At 53.0% G+C, this 26,760-nt stretch overlaps 2 protein-coding genes across 5 annotated transcripts; one reads left to right on the top strand and one right to left on the bottom strand.

Annotated features, from left to right (window-relative positions):
- Positions 1-173: 173 nt before the first annotated feature.
- RGSL1 (regulator of G protein signaling like 1) lies at positions 174-15,507 on the top strand (the record flags this gene model as incomplete). Its single annotated transcript, XM_084527500.1, has 21 exons — positions 174-186; positions 695-777; positions 1,027-1,101; positions 1,492-1,621; positions 2,360-2,464; positions 2,761-2,922; positions 3,097-4,037; positions 4,559-4,621; positions 6,135-6,363; positions 6,514-6,975; positions 7,026-7,134; positions 8,120-8,313; positions 8,765-8,882; positions 9,120-9,216; positions 9,369-9,498; positions 10,240-10,420; positions 10,806-10,944; positions 11,452-11,576; positions 11,749-11,908; positions 12,755-12,893; positions 13,091-15,507. The coding sequence occupies 21 exons, from the start codon at positions 174-176 to the stop codon at positions 13,549-13,551; spliced, it is 4,116 nt and encodes a 1,371-aa protein (XP_084383626.1). The 3' UTR covers positions 13,552-15,507.
- A 116-nt stretch (positions 15,508-15,623) lies between these two features.
- RNASEL (ribonuclease L) lies at positions 15,624-22,402 on the bottom strand. Of its 4 annotated transcripts, none has more exons than XM_084527215.1 (7): positions 22,264-22,402; positions 20,312-21,854; positions 19,837-19,925; positions 19,249-19,439; positions 19,036-19,147; positions 17,207-17,328; positions 15,624-16,500 (listed from the first exon to the last, which is right to left on the bottom strand). In XM_084527215.1, exons 2-7 carry the CDS (start codon positions 21,831-21,833, stop codon positions 16,365-16,367), a joined length of 2,172 nt encoding a protein of 723 aa, XP_084383341.1. In that variant the 5' UTR covers positions 21,834-21,854; positions 22,264-22,402; the 3' UTR covers positions 15,624-16,364. The 4 variants fall into 4 exon arrangements, with proteins under 4 accessions (XP_084383341.1, XP_084383340.1, XP_084383343.1 ...); XM_084527214.1 differs by having other exon boundaries at positions 22,000-22,392; XM_084527217.1 differs by having other exon boundaries at positions 19,036-19,144; positions 22,000-22,392.
- Positions 22,403-26,760: the final 4,358 nt, after the last annotated feature.

The following is a 26,760-nucleotide window of genomic DNA, read 5'->3' as shown; positions in this document are numbered from 1 at the left end:
TGGCAGGGCTGGCACCCAAAAACGTCGCGTGTCCCTGAGGGGCAGCGAAGCCCAAGCTGTGGGGCTGTGCCTTGTGGTCCCCAAGAGCACCGCGTGTCCCCGAGGGTTGGGGCTGGGACGAGTGTGTCACAGGCAGCGTGGCACTCTGGAACGTGTCCCTGGGATACAGCAACATGACAGCCACCGGTGAGTGACCTTGGCTGGAGGCTTGGGGCCCTCCAAGCACACCCCGAAGGGGACAACACGGGGGGGAAGAGCAGCATCCCTTAGCCTGGGCCCTCCCTGGGACACAGCCATGCCCTCACACCCAGATCTTTCAGAAGGAATTAAAACTCCTCAGGATGGGGGGGGATCTGGGGTGCTGCTGGTGCCTGCCTCCAGCCCAACGCTGCCTGCTAGTTTGGAGGAAATACCACAGCATTCGTGCCCAGCCTCCCCAAACCACAAACCCTTGGTGTGTAGGAAGAGGCCACTCAAGTTTTCCAGCCCCCCCGTGCAGCTGGACTGAGTGCTTTCCGACTGCCCTGCCGGCAGCCACAGGGATGCAAGGGGAACCCGGTGCACAAATCCCACCCAGCATCACATTTTTCTGGGAGCTGTTCTGGCTCAGCTCTTCCCTTTTCTCATCTTTTGGTTCCCGACCACCTTTCGGCAGCACAAAGCCCACACAACTTTCTCTTCTCCCCCCCTGCAGCAACCATAGCCTCTACGGACATGGGGCTGCTGCTGAGAGATGAAGTTTTTGTCGACTTTTTCAACACGTTTCTGAATCTTCCTGTAAGTCTGCTCCTCCCCCTAAAGGCCGGGACCTTTCTGAGCCTTTCTCAGGTGAACTTTTGGGTTCGGTGTTAGAAAAATTGGGACGACACCATAGTTTGGTTGTCAAGCCAGGGAAAGCTGAGGACTTGGCTCAGAGGCGATGGAGACAGAGGGATGAAGAGGAAGATGGTGCCTTCTCTGCAGCAGGGATGGGCTCTGGGCTTCCCCACCACCCTGCATCCCTTCCAGCTCTCCCCTTCCATGCAGGTGTTTGGCCAGACGCCCTTTTACACCAGCAGCACGGGGCAGTGGGACCTGTGGCCAGAGCTGCCCAGCCAGCTGGTGAGAAAACATCCCCTGTGAGGAGAGAGGAGGGCGAGGAGGAGGGAGGAAGGGCGCCGGGCAGGGAAGGGGATGGTTCCTCATTGCCGAGGCTGTCGTTCATCAGCCGGGGGGGTGATTTCAAACCAGGCTTCACTTGGCTTTTGAGCCCCGGGGGAAGCTGAAGCCATGGGAAGGCAGGGCGCTGGGAAAGCAGGCAGGGGGAGAGGGGGAGAGGCAGCAGGGATGTGGCAGGGGCTGCAGCACAAGCATCTCCCTTCCTCCTCTGCACGGGGTTGGCACCCCTCTCTGGCAAACCCCATAGCACGGGCCCCTTACTCACCCCAATTCCCCTGCACGAGCCGGCTCCTCGCTCCCAGCCTGATCCTCTCCTGGGGGGTTGTGCTGCAGGATGCCAGCCCCCCGGCTTTGCTGGCCTGGCTGGCGAAGCACCGCCTGCCTCACTTCTGCAGATCCAGCCTCTGCCTCCACCTCGTCCTCTGCCAGAAGCTCCTGGGTTTCGTGCGGTCGGAGGAAGCAGGTGAGTCATTGTGGCAGGCACGGAGGAAAGGGAGCGGGGCTTCCTCTCGCCCGGTGGCTGCTGAGCATGGCACTGGGTTGGAAAGGCACCGCACGCCCCTTTTTGGGGGGTCACAGCAAATCCCAGGCAGGATTTCCATAAAACGAATGAGGTTTTCACCCCTCAGCCCTGCTCTTGTTTGTACAGGCTCGCTGCCTCTGTGGGGTTGAGCTGGAATAGCTGCTTAGCAGCAGCTGCAGGGTTTGCAGAAGCAGTGCGTGGGTGAAGCCGGGCTGGAGAGCAGCCTTAGATCCAGGAAAGGGGTCCTGGCATTTTGGGTTTGCTGCTGTGCAGGACGCACAGAGCTCTTACACCATATTGGGTTATCCTCCTCATTCAGGGCATCCTACACTGGGGAAGTCATAAAATCATAGAACCGTGCAGGTTGGAAAAGACCTTCAAGATCAAACACAACCATCAACCTGGCTTATCAAGTCCCGCCACTAACCCGTATCCCTTAGTACCACAAAATACCCCACAAACCTAAAAAATAACCTGCTAGGTTATGCCCTGGTCTGTCCTAACAGCACCAAGTTGGAACCGTGCTTGGTTTGCCTCCAAATGAGCCCCCCCAGCCCAGCATCACCGTGAGGCATGCCCACTGGGAAGGACGCTATGTTAGCTGGGATGCAGGCTTTCATTTCAGAAAAAATAAGTAATTTATCAAGGCTCCTGCGCTCTGCTCTCTCTCCCCGACAGAGAAACTGCTGAACTGGCGGAGCGCGGACCGGTGGCTGCTGGAGAAGTGCATCAGCGGCAGCCAGGGCATGTGGCGCTTCCGAGCCTCCACGCAGGGAACGGCAGGTGGGCACGGGGTGCTAAATGCCCCCACTGCGGGTGTGCTGCCCCAAGGGGAGCCGGCACAGAGCCAGGGGTGTGGGTGAGCACCGGTGGGATGTGAGATCCTGCTCTGGAAGATGAGGCAGCAGCAGCAGCAGCAGAGCCCAGCTTGCACAGCCCTGGATCTTCTCCACGATTTCATCTCGCTTCATCCAGGGCATCTTCCCAGCTTTCTCTTAAATCACGGGGCTGCTTTGCTCGCCAGCAGGCTCTCGGAGTAACACCAAGCCCTTCACGTCAGTCTCTTGCCTGATCCATAGGGGAAGAACTGACCGACTTCTGGCTCAGCACCGAAAGGCTGCTGGGGCTCGATGAGTCAGATGCAGCACAGCAGGACCTCTACCTGGCCCTGATGAACAGGCTGAAAGCCACCCACCTGCGCGAAGGCTCCAGCGTCCTCACCCTCTGCGGCACCCTGGCTGGTAAGGACAGGAGCTGGTGACAAATGGTGACCTTCTCGGAGGGTGGCGTGTTCCTGGCTGCTCCCAGGTGGGGATGGGATGGCAGCAGAAGCTTGGCTTGGGTGGGCATCTCCCCTGGCACCACCAGGCCTGGATGGAGCTGCCCCTTCATCGTCATCCCCTTCATCATTTCAGGGTCATCGCGCAAAGTCAGGCACGCTGGGGCCATCGGCACCCGGAGGGAGATGCTAGTCAAGATGCAGCAACGAGCCCTGTTTATAATTCAGAGTTACTGGCTCCCTAAATTCTTCATCCAGTGCAAGATGGGCATGGAAGAAGAGAAGCTGTGTTGGCCTCTGCTGCAGGAGTACCGGGAACGGGTGGCACAGGGCACCATGCAGGAGCCCCTGGGCGTTTCGGACGATCTCTTCAAAATGCACATTACAAAGAGCCAGGACCCATCAAGGCCCTACAGCAGCAAGAAGGCCAAGGAGAAGGTCTGGGCTCTTGTCAAGGAGGGAAGAGACACCCAAGAAGCAAAGACAAGCTTTCAGACACCAGAGAGGCAGCCAGGGCCAGCTGGGAGCGTGAAGGGATCGCAGCCGGGTAAGGAGGCTTTGGGACCGGGTCCTGCAAGCGCTGCCTTTGGGGGCAAAGGAGGAGCAACCTCTCCCAAAAGACCTAGACCCAAGGCAGAGCTGGCCATCCATCTGGAGGACCTCTGTGAAAAGAAAGTCCTCTCTAGCCTGAGTTCCTCTACACCCCTTGCCAAGCTGCCGACCCCAAAAAGGCCGGCCAAGACCCTGCGCCTCCTCCCCTGGGCCCTCAGCGCGGACAGCTGTGCGGGACGGCCCTTCAGGGACTTCTTGAAGTGCCAGGGCCAGACCATGGAGACTTGTCTCATGGACCTGTGGCACGACCTGGAGGAATTCCTGCCCGCGGTGCTGGACCCCAGCAGAGAAAACAGCTTCTTCCTGCGCCATTTGATCGCGGACAGGATACGCAAGACCTACCTGGAGGAGAGCGCTGTCCAGCAGCTTCCCCTGGAGGCGAGGACCCTGCAGGGCCTGCGGGAGCACCTGGCTTCTGGGGAGTTCACCCCCTGGATATTCAGAGCCCAGAAAGAGATTTGCAAGGTACAGGGCAGCAGCGGTCGGGCGGGGAGGTACCGCTGGCCTTCACAGCCTGGGCTGGTGAAAGGACCGCAGGCATGGTTAGAAGGAGAGGTATTTGGAAAACGAAGGTGAAGAGAGACAAGGGAGGACAGAACTTATGGTCACGAGTCAGCTTGTGCTGCTGGAAGCAGTGACCGAGACACTCCAGGCCAGCAGAGAGGAGCATCCCCATGGGTTTGCTGTGCCGAGCAGTCATTTAGCAGCTGGTGACCTCGGCTGGATGCACGTGCCACGGGGATCACGGGACAGCAGCTGGCCCTTTGCATCTGAGTCACTGCTTCCAGCACAACGGGATTAAAGCACATTTTTAAAGCACATTTACAAAGCCAAGCACTTCTGGGCAATCTCTGAGCAGCCCAAGGGGCCAACCCCTGTGTGCAGCCCCCTGGGCATCTCAGTGGGGTGTAACCTGTCCACGGGGTGCCACTTTCTGGTGGGGAACATGAGCACCAGCTGAGGCAGCCACCTCTGCTCCTCCCCAGGTCCTCTGCATCTTCTATGAGAAATTTCTGGCTGATGAAGACAAGACCTTCCTCCAGTTTATGGTAAGGGGGATGCACGAGGGCCTGGGCCATCCTCAAGGGGTGTGCAAGCAGCAGTGGGGATGGAAAAAGGTGGTGAGAGGGAGGAGAGAAGCCTGGCAGCCCACAGGTCAGCCTTTGAGCCATGACCCAGCCCAGAAGCAGGGAGAGATTTAAAAGCACTCATCCAGGGCAAGCACGGGTGAAGCCAGCGGCAAGTTGCGAAAAACACTTCTGGGAATTAATTCTCCCCCTTTTTTCCTGGTTCACAACAAATACTGCTATTAATCTGACTCATGGGCAGCCACAAATGTGTACGTCCCTGTTCCAGCACGAGCGGTGCCTCGCCAGCACTGGGGAAGAGGGCGTGCAGCCTTTTGACCTCTGATTCAACCGCACTCAAGTTTTCCACATGTTTCTTTCCACTGTGTAAAGCTGTGCTTTAAGAAAGCAGAGTCACACGAGCACTCATGTTCCCAGCAGCAGAAATCCCATGTTTCTCAATGCCTTCCACCAGGAAGCCTTGCAGAGAGAAACCTCGGAGCATCCTGCCTGTTTGGGTCCCTTGCACAACCCACACAGGCAATTTTGCTTACCACAACTAATCTCTTCAGTCTGACCACTAGGATTTTCCCCAGATTGCAATGTAAATTCATCAGCTGGTCCCAGAAATGATTAGGACAGGCTTCCAGGGGCAGTGCCCCAAAGACCTGGCTCACAGAGATGTCAGCACCGCAGTCAGCAAGAGCCGAGCTCTTATGGAGCAGTAGGTTGGCAGCTGTCAGCTCCTGACCCTGCTCATTAAATGCTCTTGGTTGTAAGTTAATTAGCTGCCCAGGTTTCTAAGCATCCCTTGTCAAGGAAATTACCTCTCAGAGCACATGCCTGGTCCAGGAGAGCAATTAGCAGTTCAGCAGGTGCCGTGGCCATGCTCTCCGCAGGCACCATCCCCTAAGCCAAACTCATCCCAGCCCTCGCAGCACTGGTGTCAGAGGAGCTGCTCGGGGGCTTGGCGGGGTTATTTTTGGTGCTTGCTCTCAGCAGCATGCAACTCGGTCAGCAGACAGCCTGTCTGGCCCTGCTGCTCGGCCAGTCCTGCAGGCTGGTGGGGAGCCAAAACCTACAGGAGGGTCTCAGTGGGATAGCAGGAGGCACTCCTGGGACACCGGCCAGAGCCAGTCCCAGGGCAGCAGCCAGCAGAAAAGGCACACGAGCTTACCTGTCTGCCTGTGACACCTCCAGAGCTGTTTTCAGCCCTCCTGGCTGGATGTTGACCCCTTTAGGAAAGCTGCTGCCTTTGGCTGGCAAGCCGTTGCCTGGGTGAGCTGAGGGACCTGCTGCACTGCCCCAGCTCCAGCCTTAGGAACAGCATGGACAGGTCCCAAGCTGGTGCTGAGCTTTGTGCTCACACAGATTTTCTTCCCAAGGTCTAACTTGGATAGGTTTGTACCCCAAAAAATGCTCAGCTGGCCTTCTAGGTTCAGCTCCTCCAACAGGAGGAGCTCTGTACCAGCCCCCTCTGCTCTTCTTGCTGCAGTCTCCACAGGGCGATGTCCCAGTGCCCAAGGTGCAAGGACACCCTGTCAGGAAAGAGGAATGTTTCCTCCTGTCCGAGCGCATAAATGAATCCTTGAAGCTGAGCCAGGCCTTGCATGGCACGAGGAACTTGGAAGGCCTCTCCTCCGAGCACTGGCGAGCCTGGGCCACTCAGCACCTCCAGCAAGGGGGCTCCGGCCAGGCAGAGACAGATCTCGTGAGCACGGCTGGTAAGAAATGCAGCACCCCAGGGAGAGCATGAGTTCGGGACAGAGAAGGGGAAAGGCAAAAAGCTGTCACAACACAGCACTCGGTACGTGCTGAGGGGCTGACACAGCCTGCAGGAACGAACCCGGGATCTGTCCCCTCTTCTCTACCAGATGCAGACTCCCAGAAGGTGGCATCAAATGAGCCAGCCGCTGAGAAAGCCCCGCTGCCTGCGGGTAGCCCAAGCAAGGATAATGAGATTTCGCCTCCCAAAAGCCCACCACCAGGTGAGTTCAGCCCAAGCAGGGCAGAAGCAGGGCAGGCTCCCAGTCAACACTCCCTTAGGGTACTAGAGGAGCAGGGACCTTCCCTGTTTGCCTCCCAGCATCAGGAAAACATCTCCAGAAGGAGAGAGAGGTGTCACCCCAATGAAAGGCATGCCTTTTGGGGTGTTAATCCAGGCTGGGAGCACTTCTCTGAAGCAGATGCTGAGGAGATCGAACCATGTGAGGGAAAAGGGCTTCTACAGCATGCAGCATCCCCGAGCTGGGCTCACCATGCAGCTACCATCAGGGTGGATCTGGAGGCTGCCTGGGCTTCTCCAGGGTCCCCTGCCCTGAGGACAGCTGTGAGCAGGCTCTAGCAGTCACCTGAGGAGGGAGCCAACGCTGTTCTGTCCCCACAGCTGCTGAGCCTGAGAACAAAAAGAAGAGGACTGCTCCTGGAAGAAAAACCAAATCGAGTGCCACAAAGGTCACCTCTGCCGTGGTAGAGAAGCCAACTAAAAGACCCAGGTTGGCACTTTGCAGCACAAGGCTTTGTTATTTTTTATTTTCTTATTTTTTGCTATTTACAGTCTTTGAAGAAACAGGGCTGTTCCCACTGCTTTCCCATAGTGTCACTTCTCCTGGATTTGTCATTGGGCTCATTCAGATATAAACATGGGTCGCCCATAGGTCTGAAGTGTAGAGTGACCTAGACAGAAGGAAAGAAGTTTCTTTTTTTCTCTCCCAACCCCATAACCTGAATTTATTCCTCACGTCTTGTGCGCTTTGACCTCAGTCGCTCCCTGGCACACCACCTGCACTACAGCTAGGCAGCTCTCAGACCCCAAACCAGCACTTAAAATCACCGTGACCACGCTTAAATCTGTCCTCACTGACCATGAGGATGTCTGTGTGGAGTCCCACCTCCTGGGAGTACTTCAGACAAGAGCCCTGACAGCTCCACATCAGGATATAAATGTTAACCAGGACGTGACTGGGAGCAGCGCTTATTATTTACTTTGAAAGTCAGTCTCAGGAGCCACATTGAGACAATGAACATACTTGACCCAGTCCACCAACCTTCAAACAAGGACTTGCTAACCTTGTAAAGGACCCAAATCCCAGTCTGCTCCCAGCTGTGGCTTTTCCAAAGTTCTGCTTCAATGATACGTAGGGGAGCACAACCTCCTCCTCCTCCTCCCACCAGTCCTTCTGGGTGTCCCATCCTTACCTGCCTCCCTCCCCTGGTGTCTGCAGAGCTGTCCTGCTCCATTTGCAGGTTCTGAGGTCTCCAGCAGAGACCTTAAGTCCTGCCTCCTCCTCATCTCCTTGGAAAAAGCCTCCTGTTCAGGCTGAAACCAAGTCCTTTCCTGGCCCATCTGCTTCATAACCCCCTGGCACCACTGACCCATGTTTTTCCAGCTCTTTGGGTGCCTCTGGTTGGAGAAGCAGGCTAATTTCCAGGTGGGAGGCAGCACAGAGGTCACGTCTCCTGGTGTCTCCTCCCCTGCAGGCACTTTGTGAAGGTGCTGCACAACCCTGCCCACCTGCAGTACTTCAGGCAGTTCCTCGAGGAGCGCAACGCAGATCAACCTCTGCGGTTCTGGATGGCCGTGGAGAAGCTGGTTGCAGAGCCCAATGCCAAGATCAAGAGTGCCCTCGTTAGCAGCATCGTCAGAAATTATTTCCATGGTGACATCCCAGCTGGTAGGCACCCTCCCACCCTGCACTTTACTCCAGCCGTGATGAAGGCTTCTTTTTCTCTGACCTGGCTGCAGATTTTAGATCCTCTTGCAGGGACTTGCCAATCCTCCTTTCCCTGCCCAGTGTTTGCTGAGGGCTTCCACTGCCACGAATTTCTAGGAAGGTGCTCTACCTCTGTGGCAGGATCTCCTGGCCAAGACCTGCAACCTGCAGTTCCCCCAGTGGGGGAAATAGCACTTCCCTACCCAATCTCCTTCAGGTGCTCTTGGAGGCCCAGCTTCACTCCCAAAATATGCAATTAGCACAGCATAGAAAGGAAAAGAGATGAGTACCAGATTCTGGGGCAGGCAGAGGTGGGACAGGGTGCCACGTGCGGATGGGAGGGTAGGAAGAGCTGTCACGGTGGCTCAGGGACAGCTTCTAGCAGCAGACAGTGACCACTTGTCTCTTCCAGAGGAACTGCTGGACTGCCACTCTTCTATCATCAAAGAAATCAGGGAGGCTGAAGTAGTCACACCCTTCATGTTGATGACAGCCCAGGTCTTTGTCCAGAAAGCAATGGAAAAACGATGGTGAGAACTGGGCTCCAAATCCCAGCCAGACCCTCACCCCAGCAAAATTGTCACTGCAGCTGTCGAGGTGCTTCCAGCCCCCATCCCTTTTCTCCATCCTCCTCCAGGACCAGGAGTCCTGCGGGACCCCAACCTCGGGGCCATCCCCTCTCAGCTGCTCCCCATCCCAGCCACCAAACCACTGCCCTGCTCGTGCGTCTGGCCGCCCCTGATGCTCTCTGGTCTCCCATCTGGCAGGTTTAAGGAGTACCAGGACCTGTTTCCCCCGAGTGAAACGCCCAAGTCTAACCTTCATTTGCGGCACAGGATGGGGAACTTCACGACAGACAGCCTGGTGAGGAAAGAGCCTCCCTGCCGGGAGGCTGGGGTGTTGTCTAGGAAAGAAAGAGGGGAGATGGTCTCTGTCTGGGAGCAAACCCCACAGCCAGGGGCTGGCTCCCCGGGGCTGTGCCACCAGCTGAGCCGGGCTGTGCCTCATCTCTGCAGAAGTGTGCCTGGTTCACCATCCATGACATCGTCAAGAGCATCTGCAAGTTCCATCGGGAGATGAACGACGACAAGTGCCGCATGGAGTTCGAGGGCTTTCTGCGGAAGGAAAGAGAAAACGAGGAGGAAAGTAAGGCTGGAGTCCTGCCGCCCCGCTCCTCTCTCCCCAGGACACTCCCAGGTTTAGGGGAGGTGAATGGAGGAAGCCTGTGGCTCCTCACCCATCCCCACGTGCTGAACCCTAATTGTTCTCTGCTGGAGGTATTTAGAGAGCTGGTGATGCAGGAGTGTCAGGATGCCAAATATTGTGTGCCGAAATCTGGGGTGATGAGGCACAGAACTCTGTACAAGCAACACAGATAACATATTCACGCCATAGATGGTTTTCTGATGCCAAGTCCACCTAGATCAGGAAATCCCTGGAAATGGAAGTGTCTGGAAGTTGGAGAATATTGTATGTAGGGGAAATAACAAATATTTTACCTTTCTTTCTCCCTTGTAATCCACTTGTGGCCTCTGTCAAAGACAGGATAACGGCTAGGCAGACTTTGACCTAACCTCCTATGGCCATCCCCCTATGAAAACAATGAACAAAAGCACTCTGTGAGTGCAAGGAGGAGGACAGATGGATGGAGGAGGTCACTGAGCTAAGGGAAAAGCACACTGGGTGGATCAGAATTCCCTGGGGAGCCCTACAGGCTGCAAGAAGGCTGTAGTCCACATAGGCTGAAAGGCCCTCAAGCAAATTCCTCGTGAGCAAGAAAAGCAAGCAAAGGTTAGGGGAGGGAGCCAGGTATAGCACCAGATGCCCAGCCAGACTCAAACCAGCACCGGGAGAAGCAGGACCTGAACATTTTGTCCCCTCTCCCAGACCTGCCCCCCACCACGATGCGCAGCAGCAGCACCACGAGCACGTTACACTCCCACGTTGTCTCCAGCGGCTCCCTGCAGGACAAGGACATGCCTCTGGTGAAACGCCAGCTCTTTGACAACCAGCTCATTACCGTCAACTTCCTCGTCGATGACCTCCGCTTTTATCTGGAGATCAACAAGTAAGTGCCCTTTCCATGGGCACTCAGGTGCCAGCAGTCTGCCTTGGCTCAGGCCCAGGCCCTCCCTGAGGGTGGTGCCTGTCCCTTGGCAAGGGACAAAGCCACCCACAGCTTCTTCACACACCGGGGGCTCTTCTTACACCCCAAAACCCCCTCAGCACCTCTGTGCCAGGCTGGGATCTGGACACCACGCTGCAGCATGGCATGACCAAAGCCTGTTCGCTGTCTACAGTGAGCCTGCTGGTGGTTACCCAACCCGTTCAGCTGTCCCACACCTCCTAGGTGTTGTTTTTGTGGCCCAGTAAATGCAGAGGCCAGCAGGAACATGCCTGCCTAGTAGCAAGGCACTTGTCTCAGAGCAAGACCTGCGGGCGTGCTTTTGCAGGTTTTCCAGGCTGGCTGATTCAGCCGAAGCTTTGGCAGCCCACAACATGCGCTCAGAAAAGGAAGTCGCCTTTCTCAAAAGGAAAGCTGCCATCATCAGCAAGCTCTTCCTGAACTCCGACATCCCCCCCAAACTGCGGGTAAGGTGCTGGCACCCACCTGGAAAGCCTGGAGGGGCTGCTGGCTGTTCATTGCTCAAGGTCATCCCATTGCAGCCATGAGGGAAGAAACCAGGCAAGGGTTGGGTCTGCTTTGGCCAGGCGTGCTCTGAACCTTCAGGACATGCTCCAGAGCTTGGGAAGCTCTGCACGGGCAATGGGACTGAAGCACCAGGATGGGTATTGCTATCCAATTCAGTCCTTTCATTCTCCACAGGCCAAAGCCACCATCATTCCTCCACAATGCACCCACCTCTTCCCCTTGAGTAGCTGTGGCTCTGCCCATCTTCCCTTTGGAAAGCACAGCGGTTTTCCAAAAAATCCAGTGGGGATCCTGTCCCTATATTCAGGACAGTCAGCCAGGACCTCAGTAGCATCTCTTTTTAGAGGCAGATGAAATGCCAGGGGGGTTAGGGAGAGGGATGTGCCACCAGGAGTGCTACAAACCTACAAACTGCTCTGGCTAAGCACGGTCTCTTCCATGGCCAGGTGAACATCTCTGAAGATGACAGAGACCTAATCTGGACCCTGTCTTCCAAGGGGCTGCTGAACCGCCTCCTCTACCACAAGGCCAAGGTCACCCTCCTCCCCATCCTGATACACTTCTGGAAGAGGTACCTGTCCCCTCCCTCCGAGGTGGCAGAGGCTGTGCAGGTGCCAGCCTCTTTCTCCAGCCACCTGGCTCCTCTGGCATGAAGAAAACGCAGACAAAACCCTCCCCAGGAGCACAGCTGTCGACATCTGCTTGGGGGTTTGCTGTCCCTGACTCCAGCCTTTCTCACACAGGTTCTGCAACTGGAAGGTGATGAAGAGCTTTCGGGTCTCCAAGGTGGAGAGGGAGACAGCCTCGTTGCCCAGTACAAAAGCCTGTTCCGAAGTATCTGACATCTACAATCCAAGTAAGATGAGTGTCTGTCCCCCTGCTCCACGTTTGCCCTGTCTCATTGTCCCAACAGCCAGCTGACCAAGGATGGGGCTACACCAGCACCCTACAGCATGCTCTGCTGCTTCACCCAGCTTTGAGGACCACATGGGGCAGACCTTTGTTAAAGCCATTCCTTCCCCTCAAATCCAGTCAAAATCACCCAGTGGGTTTTTAGAAATTTCTTTGGGGATTAGAGAAGTGGGGGCAGAGAGTTAATAAGCAAAGAGCTGTTGCATAAGTCTTGGTTTTTGAAGGAAACAAATTAAAAATACCCCATACACATGCTAAAGCAGAAATTAAATCAATTAATCTTTTGGGTTATGAGTCGGATGTGAGCAGGAAAAAGAAAGACTGCCCAGAACTGTGCAGGCAAACACCAGGCTTAGTGGCATTACACGGAGGATGCTTTGAACATTGGGAAAGGAGAAAAGGTTTCATGAGGATGTGAGGTGACACTCACTAGGGTATCTCTAGGGAAAAAAAAATCTTTTACCCTCATCCACTTATTTAGTTTCAATATACTAAACACTAAACTGTGAAAAACACAAAGAAAGCACTGTTAAGTGCTGTCACTCTGCCTGACAGCCTGGCTCCTTGACTGAATATTCATTTGGAAATTGTCTAATTGATTTTTGATTAGAGGGGAAACCAAAATAGGCACGTCCTAATCTTGCTTTGACGGCCGAGTGGGTGTCAGCAACGCAGCGTTCTGCTCCCGGTAATTTATCACTGTCAAGTTCTGGTTAAAATCAGCACGGCTGGAGGTTTTTTGATGTGAACAGGCAGGTGCTCGAGCTACAGCTTGGCAGCCGAGCTGGAGTCACAGACCCTGTGCTGGTGCTTTCTTCTCTGACATTGATCTTGCAGGGAACATCCCCAGGACAACTCTTGTCCCGAGCCAAAGCTCCCTGGAGCACCTGCCTCTTTGCAGGGATGAATATCACGGGGAGAGATGTGCCATCTCAGCTGTGTGTCATTTCTCCTGCCCTATCCCCCATTCAGCCCAGTGGGGCAGGGATAGGCACTGGCACACCCTGGTGCACGGCAGAAGCTGTCCCAGCTCCGGCTGCTGATGAGGAGGGAAGCAAAGTGACACGCAACCCCCAGAGAGCTGCTGCTTCTGACTGCGCTCATGCCTCTGCCACCTTCTGCTCGGGACATTTTCTGCACCTTATCGCACTTTATCAACAAACTTTATCTAAGGATTTGCTTTGCTGACCTTCAGAGTTCGCTTTTCTGCTGGGAAAAATTGGGTGTGCTGCCTTAAAATTGCTAGGCGAGATACCTGCAATCCCCAGGAGAGCCCTCCTGTCGCCCACGTCTCGCTTTTGCCATATTTTGGTTATTACTTTGCTGCGCAGACAGAGGGTGCTGGGCTGGCCGCCTGTCGCCAGGCGTCACTGCGGCACTGCCCTCGGGCTCTGCACAAGCCCGGTGGGACTCCAAGGGGACATTTCTCTTCTCCCTCCCCAGGCAATCACGTTGTCATCATGTTCACCCTCCTGGGAGGGATCCGCATCCTGCTGCCACAGTCCCAGAAGAAAAAGGAGCTGCAAAAGGAGCTGCAAAAGAAGCTGCTGGAGGAGCAGAGGGGTGAGCTGGTGCCACGAGGGTTCCTGCTCCCCACAGCAGCTCCAGCTGCTGGGGTGAGAGCCCAGCTTTAGGCTGACTCCCCACATCAGCCACGATGGGGAGTTTGTGCCTGTTGCTTTTCTCAGATTCAGAGAACCACCATGAGAAACATCTCCCACTCAGCAAGCCTGTAGGGCTACCTGCAGGGCAGGTAGGTGGCTACAGGGGCAGCCCACCCCCCAATAGCACCAAGGATGGGGTCCCAGAGCAAGGAGGCATTTCCCACCCTCACTGCCCTCCCTGGGCTTGTGCTGCAGGTGCCAGCAGCTCCACCTCAAAGCAGCTGCTGCTGCCCCTGGATGGGCTGTTTCCAGCCCCAGCTGGCTGCAGTCTCTCCCAGTAACACACACACAGAGTCTCCAGTTGCTGAATGTCCCCATGCCCTAAGCACAGCCTCGTCAACACCATTCACCCACGCATCTATCAGCAGCAGCCACTGATACAGAGCTTCTCCCCTCTGCACAGGCTCAGGTGGAAGGACAAATGTCCCAGCACCTTATCCACGCTGAGCAGGGCAGGGATGTGCTCCAAGGAAGCTGAGCAGCCAAGACACACCACATAGGCTGCACTTAATCTGCAATAAGACCAGAAACATAAAGCAACTGACAGCCCCCTCCAGCCTGCCTGATAACACAGCACCGGCGGTGACTTGCAGGGATGTGCCACAAGGCACATTGCCGCCTGAGGAGACACCCATGCCACACAGCAGCCTCCTTCCCCTCGTTTATCTTTAAAAAACTGCATTGCCCGTGGCTGAGACCCAGTAGCTAAATAAATCACATTGGGTGTCTAGCAGGACAACACTTTGGTGTCTTCCCCAAAAAACGTGGGAGGTACATTTAGGTGGAAGGGCGCAGCTGTCCCCAGGGTGGTGAGGTGGTGCCCGTCTTACCAGAGCCTGTTTTTTCACCCCTCCCAAAGTCAGCTTATGCCTGATTGGGGATTTTGGCTTTCTCATTATTATTTTTATCAATATCCAGTGCACCTATCTTTCCCAAGCACTAACCAAACCCTACTGAACACCTTCACTTTCCTGCCTGACGGGAAGGAAGAGCCACCAGGAAGCTGCAAAATTCCCCAGTGTACTTTGGACATGATTTCACTGAAGAACCAGCCCAGGACCTTTAGCACGCCTTGCCTTTCATAGCTCCCACCCCTGCACGCTCTGCCTTGTAACTTGAAGTCTATTTTTAGCTATGCTTTAACCCTCAAATCCTAGACGGCTGCATCCTGGCAACAGCACAGGTGTATTTAAGGCAGGAGATAACATTTCTTATTTGTCCATTTTGATTATCAACACTTGGCTTCTGCAGAATCAAACAGGCCAACCCAAAGTCCAACATTTCTGTAAGTGAAGAGCTTCACGTTGCCAGCTGCAAAACCAGCCGGCTCCCCAAAATTTGATTTTGCAGCTTGGTTTTGCCCCAAGCCCCCAGCCCCAAAGCTAGCTGCGTTTTCACGTGCCTTGCCCTAGCACTTCAGCCCTAAAGGTGCTGTCCCTGTAGTGTGAGCCCAGCTGAACCCCGTCCCCAGAAGGATTCACAGATGTTGGGGGCTCTGGTTTAGGCATCCTGGAGTGCTCTCTGCTTCCAGGGAGGGCTTTTCACAGCCTTTCAGAGCCACCAAGTCACAGCCCTTTGGTACCACAGCAGGGTGGGGCAAGAGGGCACAAAGGTTGCAGCAGGCTGGAAATGTGGAATTTTTATAAGGCACTCAAGGAGCCCAGCCCATGGTACAGCCCTGCCTGCTGGTTTGCAGCTGCATAAAAATACAAGCACGCACAGCTAAAGGGATGCAGAGCTCCACAATGCATCTTGACAGCCACTCGCTTGTCAATGAGACGGAGCAAACACATCCACCCTGAGTTTGGCACACACGTAGGCGCTGATGTTCAGCTTTGCACATCTGCTCATCCATGAGATCCTCACCCTCGCTCCACAGGAGTAAAACAAAGCAAAAATAAATAAATAAATAAATAAAATCCACTATCCAGCCCATTTCACAAGGGACCGTATGCTTCCAAGGAGAGGAAGCCTTCAGCACCCAGCAGAGCTCTGGACTGCCTTCCTCTCTCAAGTAGAGATGGGGACCTCGTTCATAAATATGTAGGAAACATTTTTCCAAATTTATTCCCCGTTTGGTTCTTCATAGGCTAACAGAAAGAACAACAATCAGTTTAAAAAAATCATTTCAACAGCTGGAAAACATTTCCATAAGCAATATATAATCATCGTGCAGCCCCACGGGAACTGCTGGCAGAGAAACAAACAAGCCCTTGGGCCATCAGGATGCCACCGGGCTCCAGAAATGGGTTTGTGCTGCTCAGCCCCAGTAGCAGAGCTCCGGGCTGCTGCGTATGAACGGCAGGGTTGGGCACCAACAGCATCTCTGCTTCTGGCTGCTGTGTTCAAGGAGTGGAAGGAGGGAATTCAAGTCTTGATGGGGTACCTGGGTGGCTCATAAGTGCTGTCTGTAGAGCTCCCTGCTAGGGAAACTCCTTCAGAGTCCCTGGTTGGCAATACCTGGGCTCTTCTCCTGCCTCTTGCATGGATTGGGAACATGGGGCCTGTCCCACATCTCCTTGCTCTCTGTAAGAATCAGGGAGATGGGGACAGGGAGTCACAGGGGACCTGGGCTGGCACTCAGCCTGGCTCCTTGCCCAAGCCCTTGTCCTTACACCAACCACTTCTTCTGAAGCACCATTCATTTCTTCATGCTCTGTATCTGCATGTGCTCTCCCGTCTCTTTACCCAATTTCTTCAACTCTTTCTTCAGCTGAAGAAATAGAGAACAAAAGGAGGCAGAGCAAGTGGGGATCAGCCATGGGATGTGAGGCAACAGCCTCCTACAGAGGAGGATCCTGAATGTCTACAAAGTGGCTGTATTTGGGATGCTGGTGTAAACAGTTGTAGACATAAATGGTCAGTGCTGGAAAATTCTTCAGGAAATACTCAGCATAGTCCCCTGTTATTTTACTGATCCTGAAACAGAACAAAAACAAAGATTTTAGAGCACACCCAGGGAGTCCAGGATGCCCTGGTTCCTCCCTCGCATAAAAAAAGCCAGTCCAGAGGCTGGTAAAGCAGGAAGATTTCCTACAAATCCCTGAGCTGTAACCTTTCCCTTCCCCAAGTTCTGGGCTCCATCTTTTTGCCACTTCTCCAGCACCTCTATCTGCCTAGTTCCACCTGCACCTTCACAGAAAAGAAGTGGTGGCCTCAGCGAAACCACGGCTCGGGGTTACCACCACCACGTCACGGGGACCGCCGACCACAGGGGTAAGACGCCCATGATTGCAGAGGGTTGGGGATTCAGGACCTCCTAGCAGGACCTCCTGACCCACTCAAGCACCTCAGCACAGCAACCATCAGCCCTTTGGAAACAGCAGCGAGGCAGGCAAGGAGGCATCTCAAAGCTGAGATATAAAGATATCGCCCCTCATCACAGAACAGGTCTGGGAGTCAGATTTTGTTTCTGATCGGACTGCTAGCTGCCAGGACACAAGCTCTCCCACACCACTGCTAGAGGACACAGCCCATCTAACAAATTATGTTTTAATGGACTTCTACATCCTGGCTATGTCCTCCCTTCTGAAGAACATTTTGCTCTCAAAGTGACCGAATCTCGCAGATTCCTAGGTGTCCCCAGCAACACAGGTGTCGCAGGCACAAAGATGCAAACATCTACCTTTCATTGGGGTGTTCATCCAGGTTTCTGATGAACCTCAGAAGGTCTGTGACATTGCTTTTATAATGGAATTTTTTTCTATAACTGGATTCTTCCATGATATGCAGAACCTCTGAATCAATCTGAAAAAAAGGTGACAGGTTATTCCCTACCTTTCCCCACCATGGAAGTAGCACACACGCCTCCACTTATCACAGCTGCTGCCTTCCTGCAGAGGCATCGTCTTCACAGAATCACAGAATTTTCTAGGTTGGAAGAGACCTCAAGGTCATCGAGTCCAACCTCCAACCTAACGCTAACAGCCCTCCACTAAACCATATCCCTAAGCTCTACATCTAAGCGTCTTTTGAAGACTTCCAGGGATGGTGACTCCACCACTTCCCTGGGCAGCCTGTTCCAGTGCCTCACAACCCTTTCAGTGAAGAAGTTCTTCCTAACATCTAACCTAAAACTCCCCTGGCTCAACTTAAGCCCATTCCCCCTCGTCCTGTCACCAGGCACGTGGGAGAACAGGCCAACCCCCACCTCGCTACAGCCTCCCTTGAGGTACCTAAAAAGAGCGATAAGGTCACCCCTGAGCCTCCTCTTCTCCAGGCTGAACAAGCCCAGCTCCCTCAGCCGCTCCTCGTAGGACTTGTTCTCCAGGCCCCTCACCAGCTTCGTCGCCCTTCTCTGCACCCGCTCAAGCACCTCCATGTCCTTCTTGTAGCGAGGGGCCCAAAACTGAACACAGTACTCGAGGTGCGGCCTCACCAGAGCTGAGTACAGGGGGACGATCACCTCCCTAGCCCTGCTGGTCACGCTGTTCCTGATACAAGCCAGGATGCCGTTGGCCTTCTTGGCCACCTGAGCACACTGCTGGCTCATATTCAGCTGACTATCCACCATCACTCCCAGGTCCTTCTCTGCCTGGCAGCTTTCCAACCATTCCTCTCCCAGCCTGTAGCTCTGCTTGGGGTTATTGCGCCCCAGGTGCAGGACCCGGCACTTGGCCTTGTTAAACTTCATGCAGTTGACCTCAGCCCATTGGTGCAGCCTATCCAGATCCTCCTGCAGAGCTTTCCTACCCTCAAGCAGATCGACACACGCACCTAACTTGGTGTCATCTGCGAACTTACTGAGGGTGCACTCGATGCCCTCATCCAGATCATCGATGAAGATATTAAATTGCATGGATAAGCCTTGTGACACTTCAAAGTGGGTTTGCCAGCATGAGCAGAAGACTTCACTCTACAGGACACGCACCGTGCAGACCCCTGGGTCTGCAAAGGGCTTCCTCTCCTGCCTTGTTGATGCAGGGTGTTATATTAGGACTGCCAACATGGCACAGCAGATTTCCATGCATGTCTGGAGGATGGGCCTGTTGAGGGCCTCTCAGGCTGCCCTGCTGAACAATGCCTGCCAGATCTTACACTATGCACAAGGCCTTTCCAGGATGCTACCTGCAAAACCAGGCCCCACTTCACTGGTTTTGAGCCAAAACAAACACTTCTGCCAGAAACTTGCTGGCAACAAGGGCCAGAGGTTCCTGTCTTAGGGGTCACACTAAGTACCCTTGAAGGTTTGCCCTTAAACCTCCACCCCCAACTACAAGGATAGATGCCTTACATTTGTATAAGGAGTGCATTACATGAACACCACCACTTATTTTGATCTGGGAAGTCAAAGGGTCTGTGCAGACACTGCTCCTCTATATTCTGTGGTTGTATCTGCATGGGGCTACTTTTTCCTCCTTATGGGTGTTAGATGGAGCTTGTGAAATGCTCAGGGAAAGCTTCTGCTGGATATCTAGCACAAGCTCCACATTGATCCAAAGAGAGGATGCTTACCATCTTAGTCCAGCACAGGTAAGGACTCCTAGCATTAATAGTTTCAAAAAGATCTTTATCCCATTGGAGATCCTTGATTTTATTCCAGGTACTCTTCAGGAGGTTGAACCTGCTGTGGAACAACAAGCTTCGTTAGCTGCAAGAGAACATCGCTGTCTCCAGCACCACAGGCAAATCCCATACCAAGAATGTTCCTTTACTCCCAGGACTTACGTCTGTTTGCTCCAGAAATAGGGGTGTTTGCTCAGACCCCCCCATCCCTGGTCATCGTGAGAGGCCAGGCGCTCTATAAGGTCCAGAGCCTCCTTGTAATCTGGGGAATCTGCATCCAAATCCTCGATACTGACTTCACGAAGGGGTTTCCTACCCCCTGCTAAGACATATAGCACGAGCCTGCTGAGGTCCTGCAAGGAAACATATCACTCAAGACACATGAAGCTTCTTACCAAAGGGACGAAGTGGGAGCAATGTTCATAAATGGGGAAAATGCACGTGTAGACATGCACCTATAGGCGTGCACAAACACAGACGGGAACCCTGAAGCTGTGTGCACAAGGACTGAGGGGTCAGGCACTGTGATCCTGCTCCCGAGGTATCTGGGGAGGTCCCAGCACCAGCCACAGCCTTGCACCCTAATTCATTCTCATGTGGGGTTTGCTCTTCTACGGACTTGCCCAAAAACCAGTGAGGCTGCTCCTTCTAGCTGAGGATGCACAAAGGCTTCTCCTGGAATTCACAGTGAAAGAAGATATCAGAAGTAGATAAAATTTGAAAGCATTTATTGATTTGGAGGGAAGTTACCTCTAAGTCTGAGCTTATAAGTTCCTTGTTGCCTTCAATTAACACTCTGTTGTTATCAAAATCCGCCAAGTAAATCTTGCCAGCTAAATCTGAGGATAAATAAGAGAAAATATCAGCAAGTGATGGCAGAGAACCTTAACGCAAGTTTGTCACCGTGTTCTGGATGGGGCCTTCTTTAGGAGACATCTCTGGAAAGACTTGCTGTGAGTTGAGCTACCCACAAAGCCCTGACAAGGCAGGCAGATCTCATGAGGCACATCAGGCTGATCTATTCACCCTCCCAGGACTGTCTGGCAGCACACCTGTACCTACCCAAAGAGAACAAATGCCACAGACATCCCGTTCTGCATAAAGATACCTGCACTGGTGTTTCATATCTGATCTGAGGCAGGGGGTGTTAGAAAGCTACGAGGCACCTCCTCTGAACTATAGGCGACAGGAAAGAAAAACAAAAATAGATAGAAAACAAAACAACCTATCAAGAAGTTGCTGGGACGCAGAGCTTGGTGAGCAAATCCAAGGGAGTGCAGCTCTCTCACTGCCTGGAAGATCATTTTCAGGATGCCCTTGTAATCCTTTTCATCTTCTGGGTCCTGCAGGTGTTCTTCAAGGTTTTTCTCCCAGAGAGGGAAGCACAAGTACATGTAGCCTCTTTCCTTCTCAAACTGGAAGAGCTTCAGTAGATGCTCGCAGTCACCACACTGGTCGAGGAATTTCTTCTCTTCGCTACCCTGTGCGCTGAGGAATATTCTTACTGCCACTTCTGTCCCACCGTGGAGCCCCAGGTAGATGCCACCCCGGGAGGTGCTCTGGATTCTCTGACGGATGTACTGAAATACCTTTAGTTTGCCAATCATGGGCCGATAGATTTTATGAAGGCTTTGCAGCTGGCTCCTCCAGCGTTTGCTCTTTGGCTCCCAGTTTTCGTAGCTTGCTGGGACATACTTGGCATTGTACTTGCGAAGAAGACGTTGCATTTTATTAGAATATTTTCTATTTGCAATAGCAATAAGTTCCCCAATGTCAGTCCTTGCCCCTTTTTCACACAACATCTCTGCAATATCATAATCATTTTTCTCCACAGCCACCATCAGTGCTGTGTTGCCGTCCTCATCTGCATCATCGATATTTATTTCATCCTTGTCCAAGAAAGCTTTCACCAAACACTGGTTCTGCATTTCAACAGCTCGGATGAGGGCAGTTTTCCCACTTTCATCTTTGCATCTGACATTAACACCACAGTCCAGCAGGAAATGGACTATAGAGACAGCCTCAGATACTTTCCTCTCATGGACCTTGAGGGCATGGATCAAGGCATTTCTGTCTTCATTGTCACAAATGTTCAGATCAGCCCCCATATCTTTGACAAGAGTTTTTACAATTGAGAAGTGGCCATTCCTACAGGCATCCATCAGTGCAGTCCTGCCCCCTTTGTTCAGTTTCTCCTTCTCCTCGCTGGTTACCCTCCTCATGTTCACATCTGCCCCTTTGCTATGCAGGTATCTCAGGGCTTCCTCGTTCCCGTGCCAAGCAGCCTCCATGAGAGCTGTGAAGCCGTTGTCGTCATGATCATTGATATCAACCCCATAACCAAAAAGGAGCTCCAGGATTTCCACGTTTCCCACAATCGCTGCCACAATAAAGGCGGTGGCGCCGTTGTCCTTCCTGGCGTGTGGACATGCGCCTCTGTCCAGCAGGAGCTGGACCATGTCCTTGTCCCCAGCCTGCACAGCACTCTGCAGCGGTGTCCAGCCGCTGCCCACCTTGGAGTTCACATTTGCCCCTTTCTCCAGCAGCTCCAGCACTTTTTCTCTTTCAGAGTTTATCACAGCAACGTTTAGCTTGGAGGCGAGATCATCTGCAGCCTCCATGCCGGATGAGGCGGCTGCCTCCTGCGCCCCAGGGCAGGCTCGCTGCAGGTTACCTGGTATTTCGGTGGTGTTTTCGGGAGGAGAACACAGCAGGCAGGCAGAAACCGGCATTTGCATACGCGACATGCGGAACCGTGCTTAACGTATCTAAACAAATCAGAAAAGGGGCAGAGCAGCTTTAACTAAGAAGCTTAAATTCACAGTACTGCAACCCTCGGGAAAGGCAGACATCTTATTTTCGCTTCGTTTCGTCTCCCCTCCTCCCCCAAACCACCAAGCAGCAAACAAATACCGTATTTCGCTGAGAAATGCGCTGCATCTAACTCCCGTGCCTTTTGCTGCATGCAGACGAATAAATTGTTGCTTTCAGAGGACCCAAAGCACCCCGCTCTTTCCTTAAAGCTGGGGGGTCCGCGAGGCAGAGCTGGGTGTGGGCAGGAGCAAAGGAGAAGGCACAGCCACTCTCTGGAGCACCAGGCTGGAAAAGCAGCACAGCATCCCCCCGGCACGGCCAGGGGCTGCAGACAGCAGGGGACACACAGATGCTCTCACCTACCACGGACCTCCGCCAGCACAGAGAACCTGCAAGAACTGGAGAGGGAAAGAGGTGGAGGAGAAGGTGTCCGAGGCGGAGGTTTACATTTGTTCTGCCCCTTTTTCTGTTTCTACTTCCTCCACCAAGAGACAGAGCTGCAGACGCCCTGCCCAAGGAAGCACGAAGGGCTGCTCCCTTCCCCCTGTCCTGCAGCCAGACGCAGCTGCACACTGCCTGACACGCAAAGTCCCACAGCCCTGCCTGCTGTCACCCAGGGCCGCCAGCCCCAGGCAGGAGGGGACAGGGATCCCTGCCCAGCTGCAAACCCAGCAGCAGCTTAAAGCAACTCCAAAGCCAGGGAGCAGCTTTTCCCAGCAGCGTCACGAGCACAATTTCTCCTCCCACTGGACGGAGCAGCGCCTGGGAGGATTTGATCTGCTTGTGGGGAGGGCTGTTGGTTTTTTTGGGGGAGAAAGGGGTGTTTGGTGACATTGCAGCACAGGAGAGAGGTTTGCAAACCCGCTCACAGCAGCTAATAGCACAGAGATGTTAAATGCACCAGTACTGGTCTTCGGTTGAAGCTTTTCCACACTTTTTGGTAAATCCGTCCTTGTGGCCAAACCAGCCAAGCTCCTGGATCTCGCCCAGGCAGTCACCGAGCCCCAGCTCCCTACCCGAGCTGTGCTGGAAGCAGGCAGCTGCCCTCTTTCACCCCAGCGTCACTTTTTGTATTTTCCTCCTCTCCTACAACAGCCCCCAAGACAGCCTGCCAGAGACCGAGCTTCTTCCCTCAAGGGAACACCAAATTTTAGGTGACCATGGACAACTGTGGTGGTGCTGTTGTTCACAGGCTGTAGGCCAGCAGATGGGCGCATTGCAGGGATTGTGAGGTCCAACGATGACACTGTCCTCTCCAACCAGAGCAGAGTTTGGGCTCTTGTCCGGTGACTTTGTTGTGTTCCCAGTGTGCCAGTGGGTTTTGTTGCTGAAGATCATTATTTTGGGTGTCCTTCACATAGCTGCAGTGGTAATTTAAGGCTCAGAAGCATCTTCTAAAGAGCGACCTTCAGCTCATAGCAGGGCTGCGTTGCAGTCCTTTGACCCATACAACCTGTGATTAAAAAATTCAGGTGACAACACAACACCAATGCCACCTAAGTAGAAGAAAATCTCCCTTCAGGAAGCTGATTTAAAGTAGCTCCCTATCTGATGGTGGAAGGATGGAAGGGAGCCAGCTCTGACAGACACGCCATCAGAAGCAGCTCCCCACAAAATAAATCTGTAAGTATGACTGCAGGCAAGGCAGAACAGACTCAGGATGCCTTCCAGACAAACAAACAGCTTTGTGGTGACCGCAGTGCAAACACTGCTGTGCAGCACAACACTAGTTAGTTACTATGAGGATAATGACAATAAGAAGCCAAATTGAGGACAGAAAAGCTTCTCACTTGAAAGATGATCATAATCAGCCAAGGGACAGGAAAAGTGATGGCCAGCAAGTTCAGGGGAGCTGCTGCTCTCACCTGCTGTGCTTTACCTTCTCCCTCTGGTCTCAGGGAAGGAAAACATCACAAAAGTCACACCACCACAGCAGACTGAGTCCCTGTACCCTGCAGCCCATCACTACAGGGCTTTCTCTGTTTTTGCTGCAGCTGGGCCAACACTAAGGTGCTTGCAGCCATCAAACAGAATTTTTGTGCATCTGTACACCAGCAAAGCAGGGCTTCACCAGAGCAAAACATGGTTTTCCCCAAGATGGTTTTCCCCATTTTTTTCTCCCCAGCAAAGTTGGATTTCCCCATCTCTCCTCCCTGCTCCTAACTACTTTTGCACAACAGTAAGTTCAAGCACAACTGGGCAATTTTTGGAGAATAGAAAGGTCTCAGAGGCTTTTTAAAGCATAGGAGCTTCTGCAAAGTGCTTGTTTGCCCCCTGCAAGACAGGGGCTCAGGAGATGATCCTCCTCATCCTCTGTGCTGATGGATGCTCACCCATGTCACAATCCTCCCCTGAGGCAGCATCCACGCCCTGGCTACCGCCCACAAAACCATGAGCTGAAACATGACAATAAAAACTGCCTGCCAAAGTTAAAATAATTTTTTTAAACAAACTATGAATAGTAGGATGGGTTTTTTTTGTTCGTGTTCCTTGCGCTTGCTTCCTTATTATATTTCTAAATGGGAACATCCCAGGGTTTATATGCTTGGCCACGCTGCTGGGGCTTGCTGGAACACAGCCCTGGAAAATAGCCTGCAGAAGGATGCGACCCAAGCCCTGGTGGGGGCAGCTAGGAACACAGGAGCATTGACCAAGATTCATTTTGCAGTGGAGCATTGTTACACTTTTCACCTGAATTTGCTGACCTTTGGGGCTGCTGCTCAACCCTGACCAGCACAAACAGACAGCGAGCCCATCAGCAAGAGAAGACTCAAGAAGATGTAAGGGCAACATCCAGGCACGCAGAGACCCCACCAAGCAGGGCACCATCCCCAGTACCTGGGCAAGAAGAGCAGAGCAGCTCCTCAAAAGGCATCCAAGATCACCCAAAACAGGTCACAGCAGCAGCTGTGCAACTACCTGAGCCTAAATGCATTTTCCCAGCTGGAGGTGGTTCCCAGCAGCACTCCTCCCAGCTGTTTCTCATCCCTTGCCCTTCCCCACAGGTTGGGCCCAGATTACAGCACATCAGAGCAGGCTTGGAGCAGAGGGTTTCAGAGCCCAGCTGTGTGCTCAGCACCCCTGCAATGCCAGGAGGCAGCATTATTGCCTTTCGCTTTGTATCATGAGGCACTGTGCAGGTAGGAATCCTTGCACACAGCAGGGCAGGGTTGGAAACCGCGGCATTTAGTTGTACGGGGAAGGGAGGTGAGCCATAAGGAAACCCATCACATGGGATTTTTGGAGCTTTAGGAGGAAGCAGCAGGCTGGGAAGTAGTGCAGTGCAGCTGCTCCCTCCCCATCAGCTGGCACAGAGGCTGGCAAAGCACTGCGACACAGCCTGCAGCATGTGCAATACCTCAGTGCATCCCCTCTGCCGCTGAGCTTCCTTTAAAAAAAAAATAAAAATCCAGCAACATTTTATAACATTTATTTGCAGGTTGTCTTTTAAAAAGGATATAATGGATGAACACATGCAATGACACATCAGTTTGCCCCCACGTGTGCACACCAACACGTGCCACCTGCCCAAATACGTGCCTTCACAGGGACCCCACATATGTAGCTGCACAGTGAGAACACAGGTGTGCAAATACACGTGGGGCATGGTGCTGCTCAGGGCAATACCTCTTGAAACCCTCGGATCAAGACATCTCTCAGGCACACTGGTGATTGCTTTCCATGCAGTAAATCCCCACGCAGCCCAGCTCATGGAAACTCAGCCCTGCAGCAAGTATGGGCTGTGCCTGGGGGGCAGTGCCTGCCTTGGCTCCCCACATCCGAAATCTTCCCTTCTGCTTCCAAATTCGCTGCCTCCACCCTGGGAAACTTCGGCTGTGGTTTATGGGAGCCTTCAGCTCCTGGTTCTCAAGGCGGGTCTGTGGTTTGTTTGTTTTTTTTTTCCCAAGGCTTTAAAGGTTTTGTTATATTAGCACAGGGGGTTGACAGCAATTGAGGAGGACAGGCTGGACGCAAGCAGGGCTTCTCTGGTTCTGTCAATGGAGTTTTCTCTCTGTGAAATGAAAAGAGCTGCAAATGAGATGCTCCAGTGCCAGCTGTAAAGGTCTCAGTGCTACCACCAAGACCAAAATGCAGTCTGGGATATTTTGACACACAGGGCACCAAGAGTGGACACAGCCCGATTTCCCCCTAAAAAAAACTCGCAAAAATATTTTAATTCTTAGCTAAGTATTTTTATTAACTTTTTTTGTTTGGCCAATCTGAATATTTTTGAATGTAAAATCATGTTTAAATAAATTTCAAGGTGTGCAAGGTTATTGATTTATTTTTTTTTAGTCAGACCCTGCAGTTTAAAAGAACATGATTTTGTTTCTGCCTGCTTCAGTTCTGCTCTGGTGCTCTCACCGAGTCTTTCTTGCTGGATAATTTAAATACATCCTGGCTACCTTCCGCCTCATTTCTTCCTTCTCAAATAAATGTTAAAATAGGCAGTTTAATCTGGCTTCCTCCATTTAGGTGGATAGCAACTGTAGAGAGCAGGGTTGGGAAGGGCTGGTGTATTTTTGCACACCTGGGTTGGTTTTCACCTAGGGCAGCAGCACCTCCGAGCTACACCACCCCAAAGCATCCCAGACCCGGGAGGCAGCAAGAGCTGCACCAGGGATAGGATGGTCTCTGACACTCCCTCTAATGCCAGGTGCTTCCCCCTGGAAAATAATTCACTCATCAATGGAATTAATGCTAAATCTAATGTTATTAATGATAGTGAGCCAAAGCATCCTTTACATGAACCCTCCTGTGCTTAAAAGTCAACCGTGTCCTACTGATATTAAATGGGTATTGTGAACTGCAGTCCCGAGACACGCTCAGAAAAGGGTGAGCAATATAAACAGCACTAAA

The sequence above is a fragment of the Aythya ferina genome (genome assembly GCF_964211825.1).
Source record: "Aythya ferina genome assembly, chromosome: 8".
Classification (NCBI taxonomy): domain Eukaryota; kingdom Metazoa; phylum Chordata; class Aves; order Anseriformes; family Anatidae; genus Aythya; species Aythya ferina.
This window is presented reverse-complemented; position numbering and strand designations above follow the sequence as displayed.

Bases quoted from the DNA above. Each gene is read 5' to 3' on its own strand.
- RNASEL (XM_084527215.1), bottom strand. From the start codon at position 21,833: ATGTCGCGTATGCAAATGCCGGTTTCTGCCTGCCTGCTGTGTTCTCCT. The intron at 17,329-19,035 runs GTAAGCATCCTC...CCTTTTTTTCAG, and splicing joins ACCTGTGCTGGACTAAGATG to ATTGATTCAGAGGTTCTGCA. The intron at 16,501-17,206 runs GTAGATGTTTGC...GTTCTGTTTCAG, and splicing joins GATGAACACCCCAATGAAAG to GATCAGTAAAATAACAGGGG.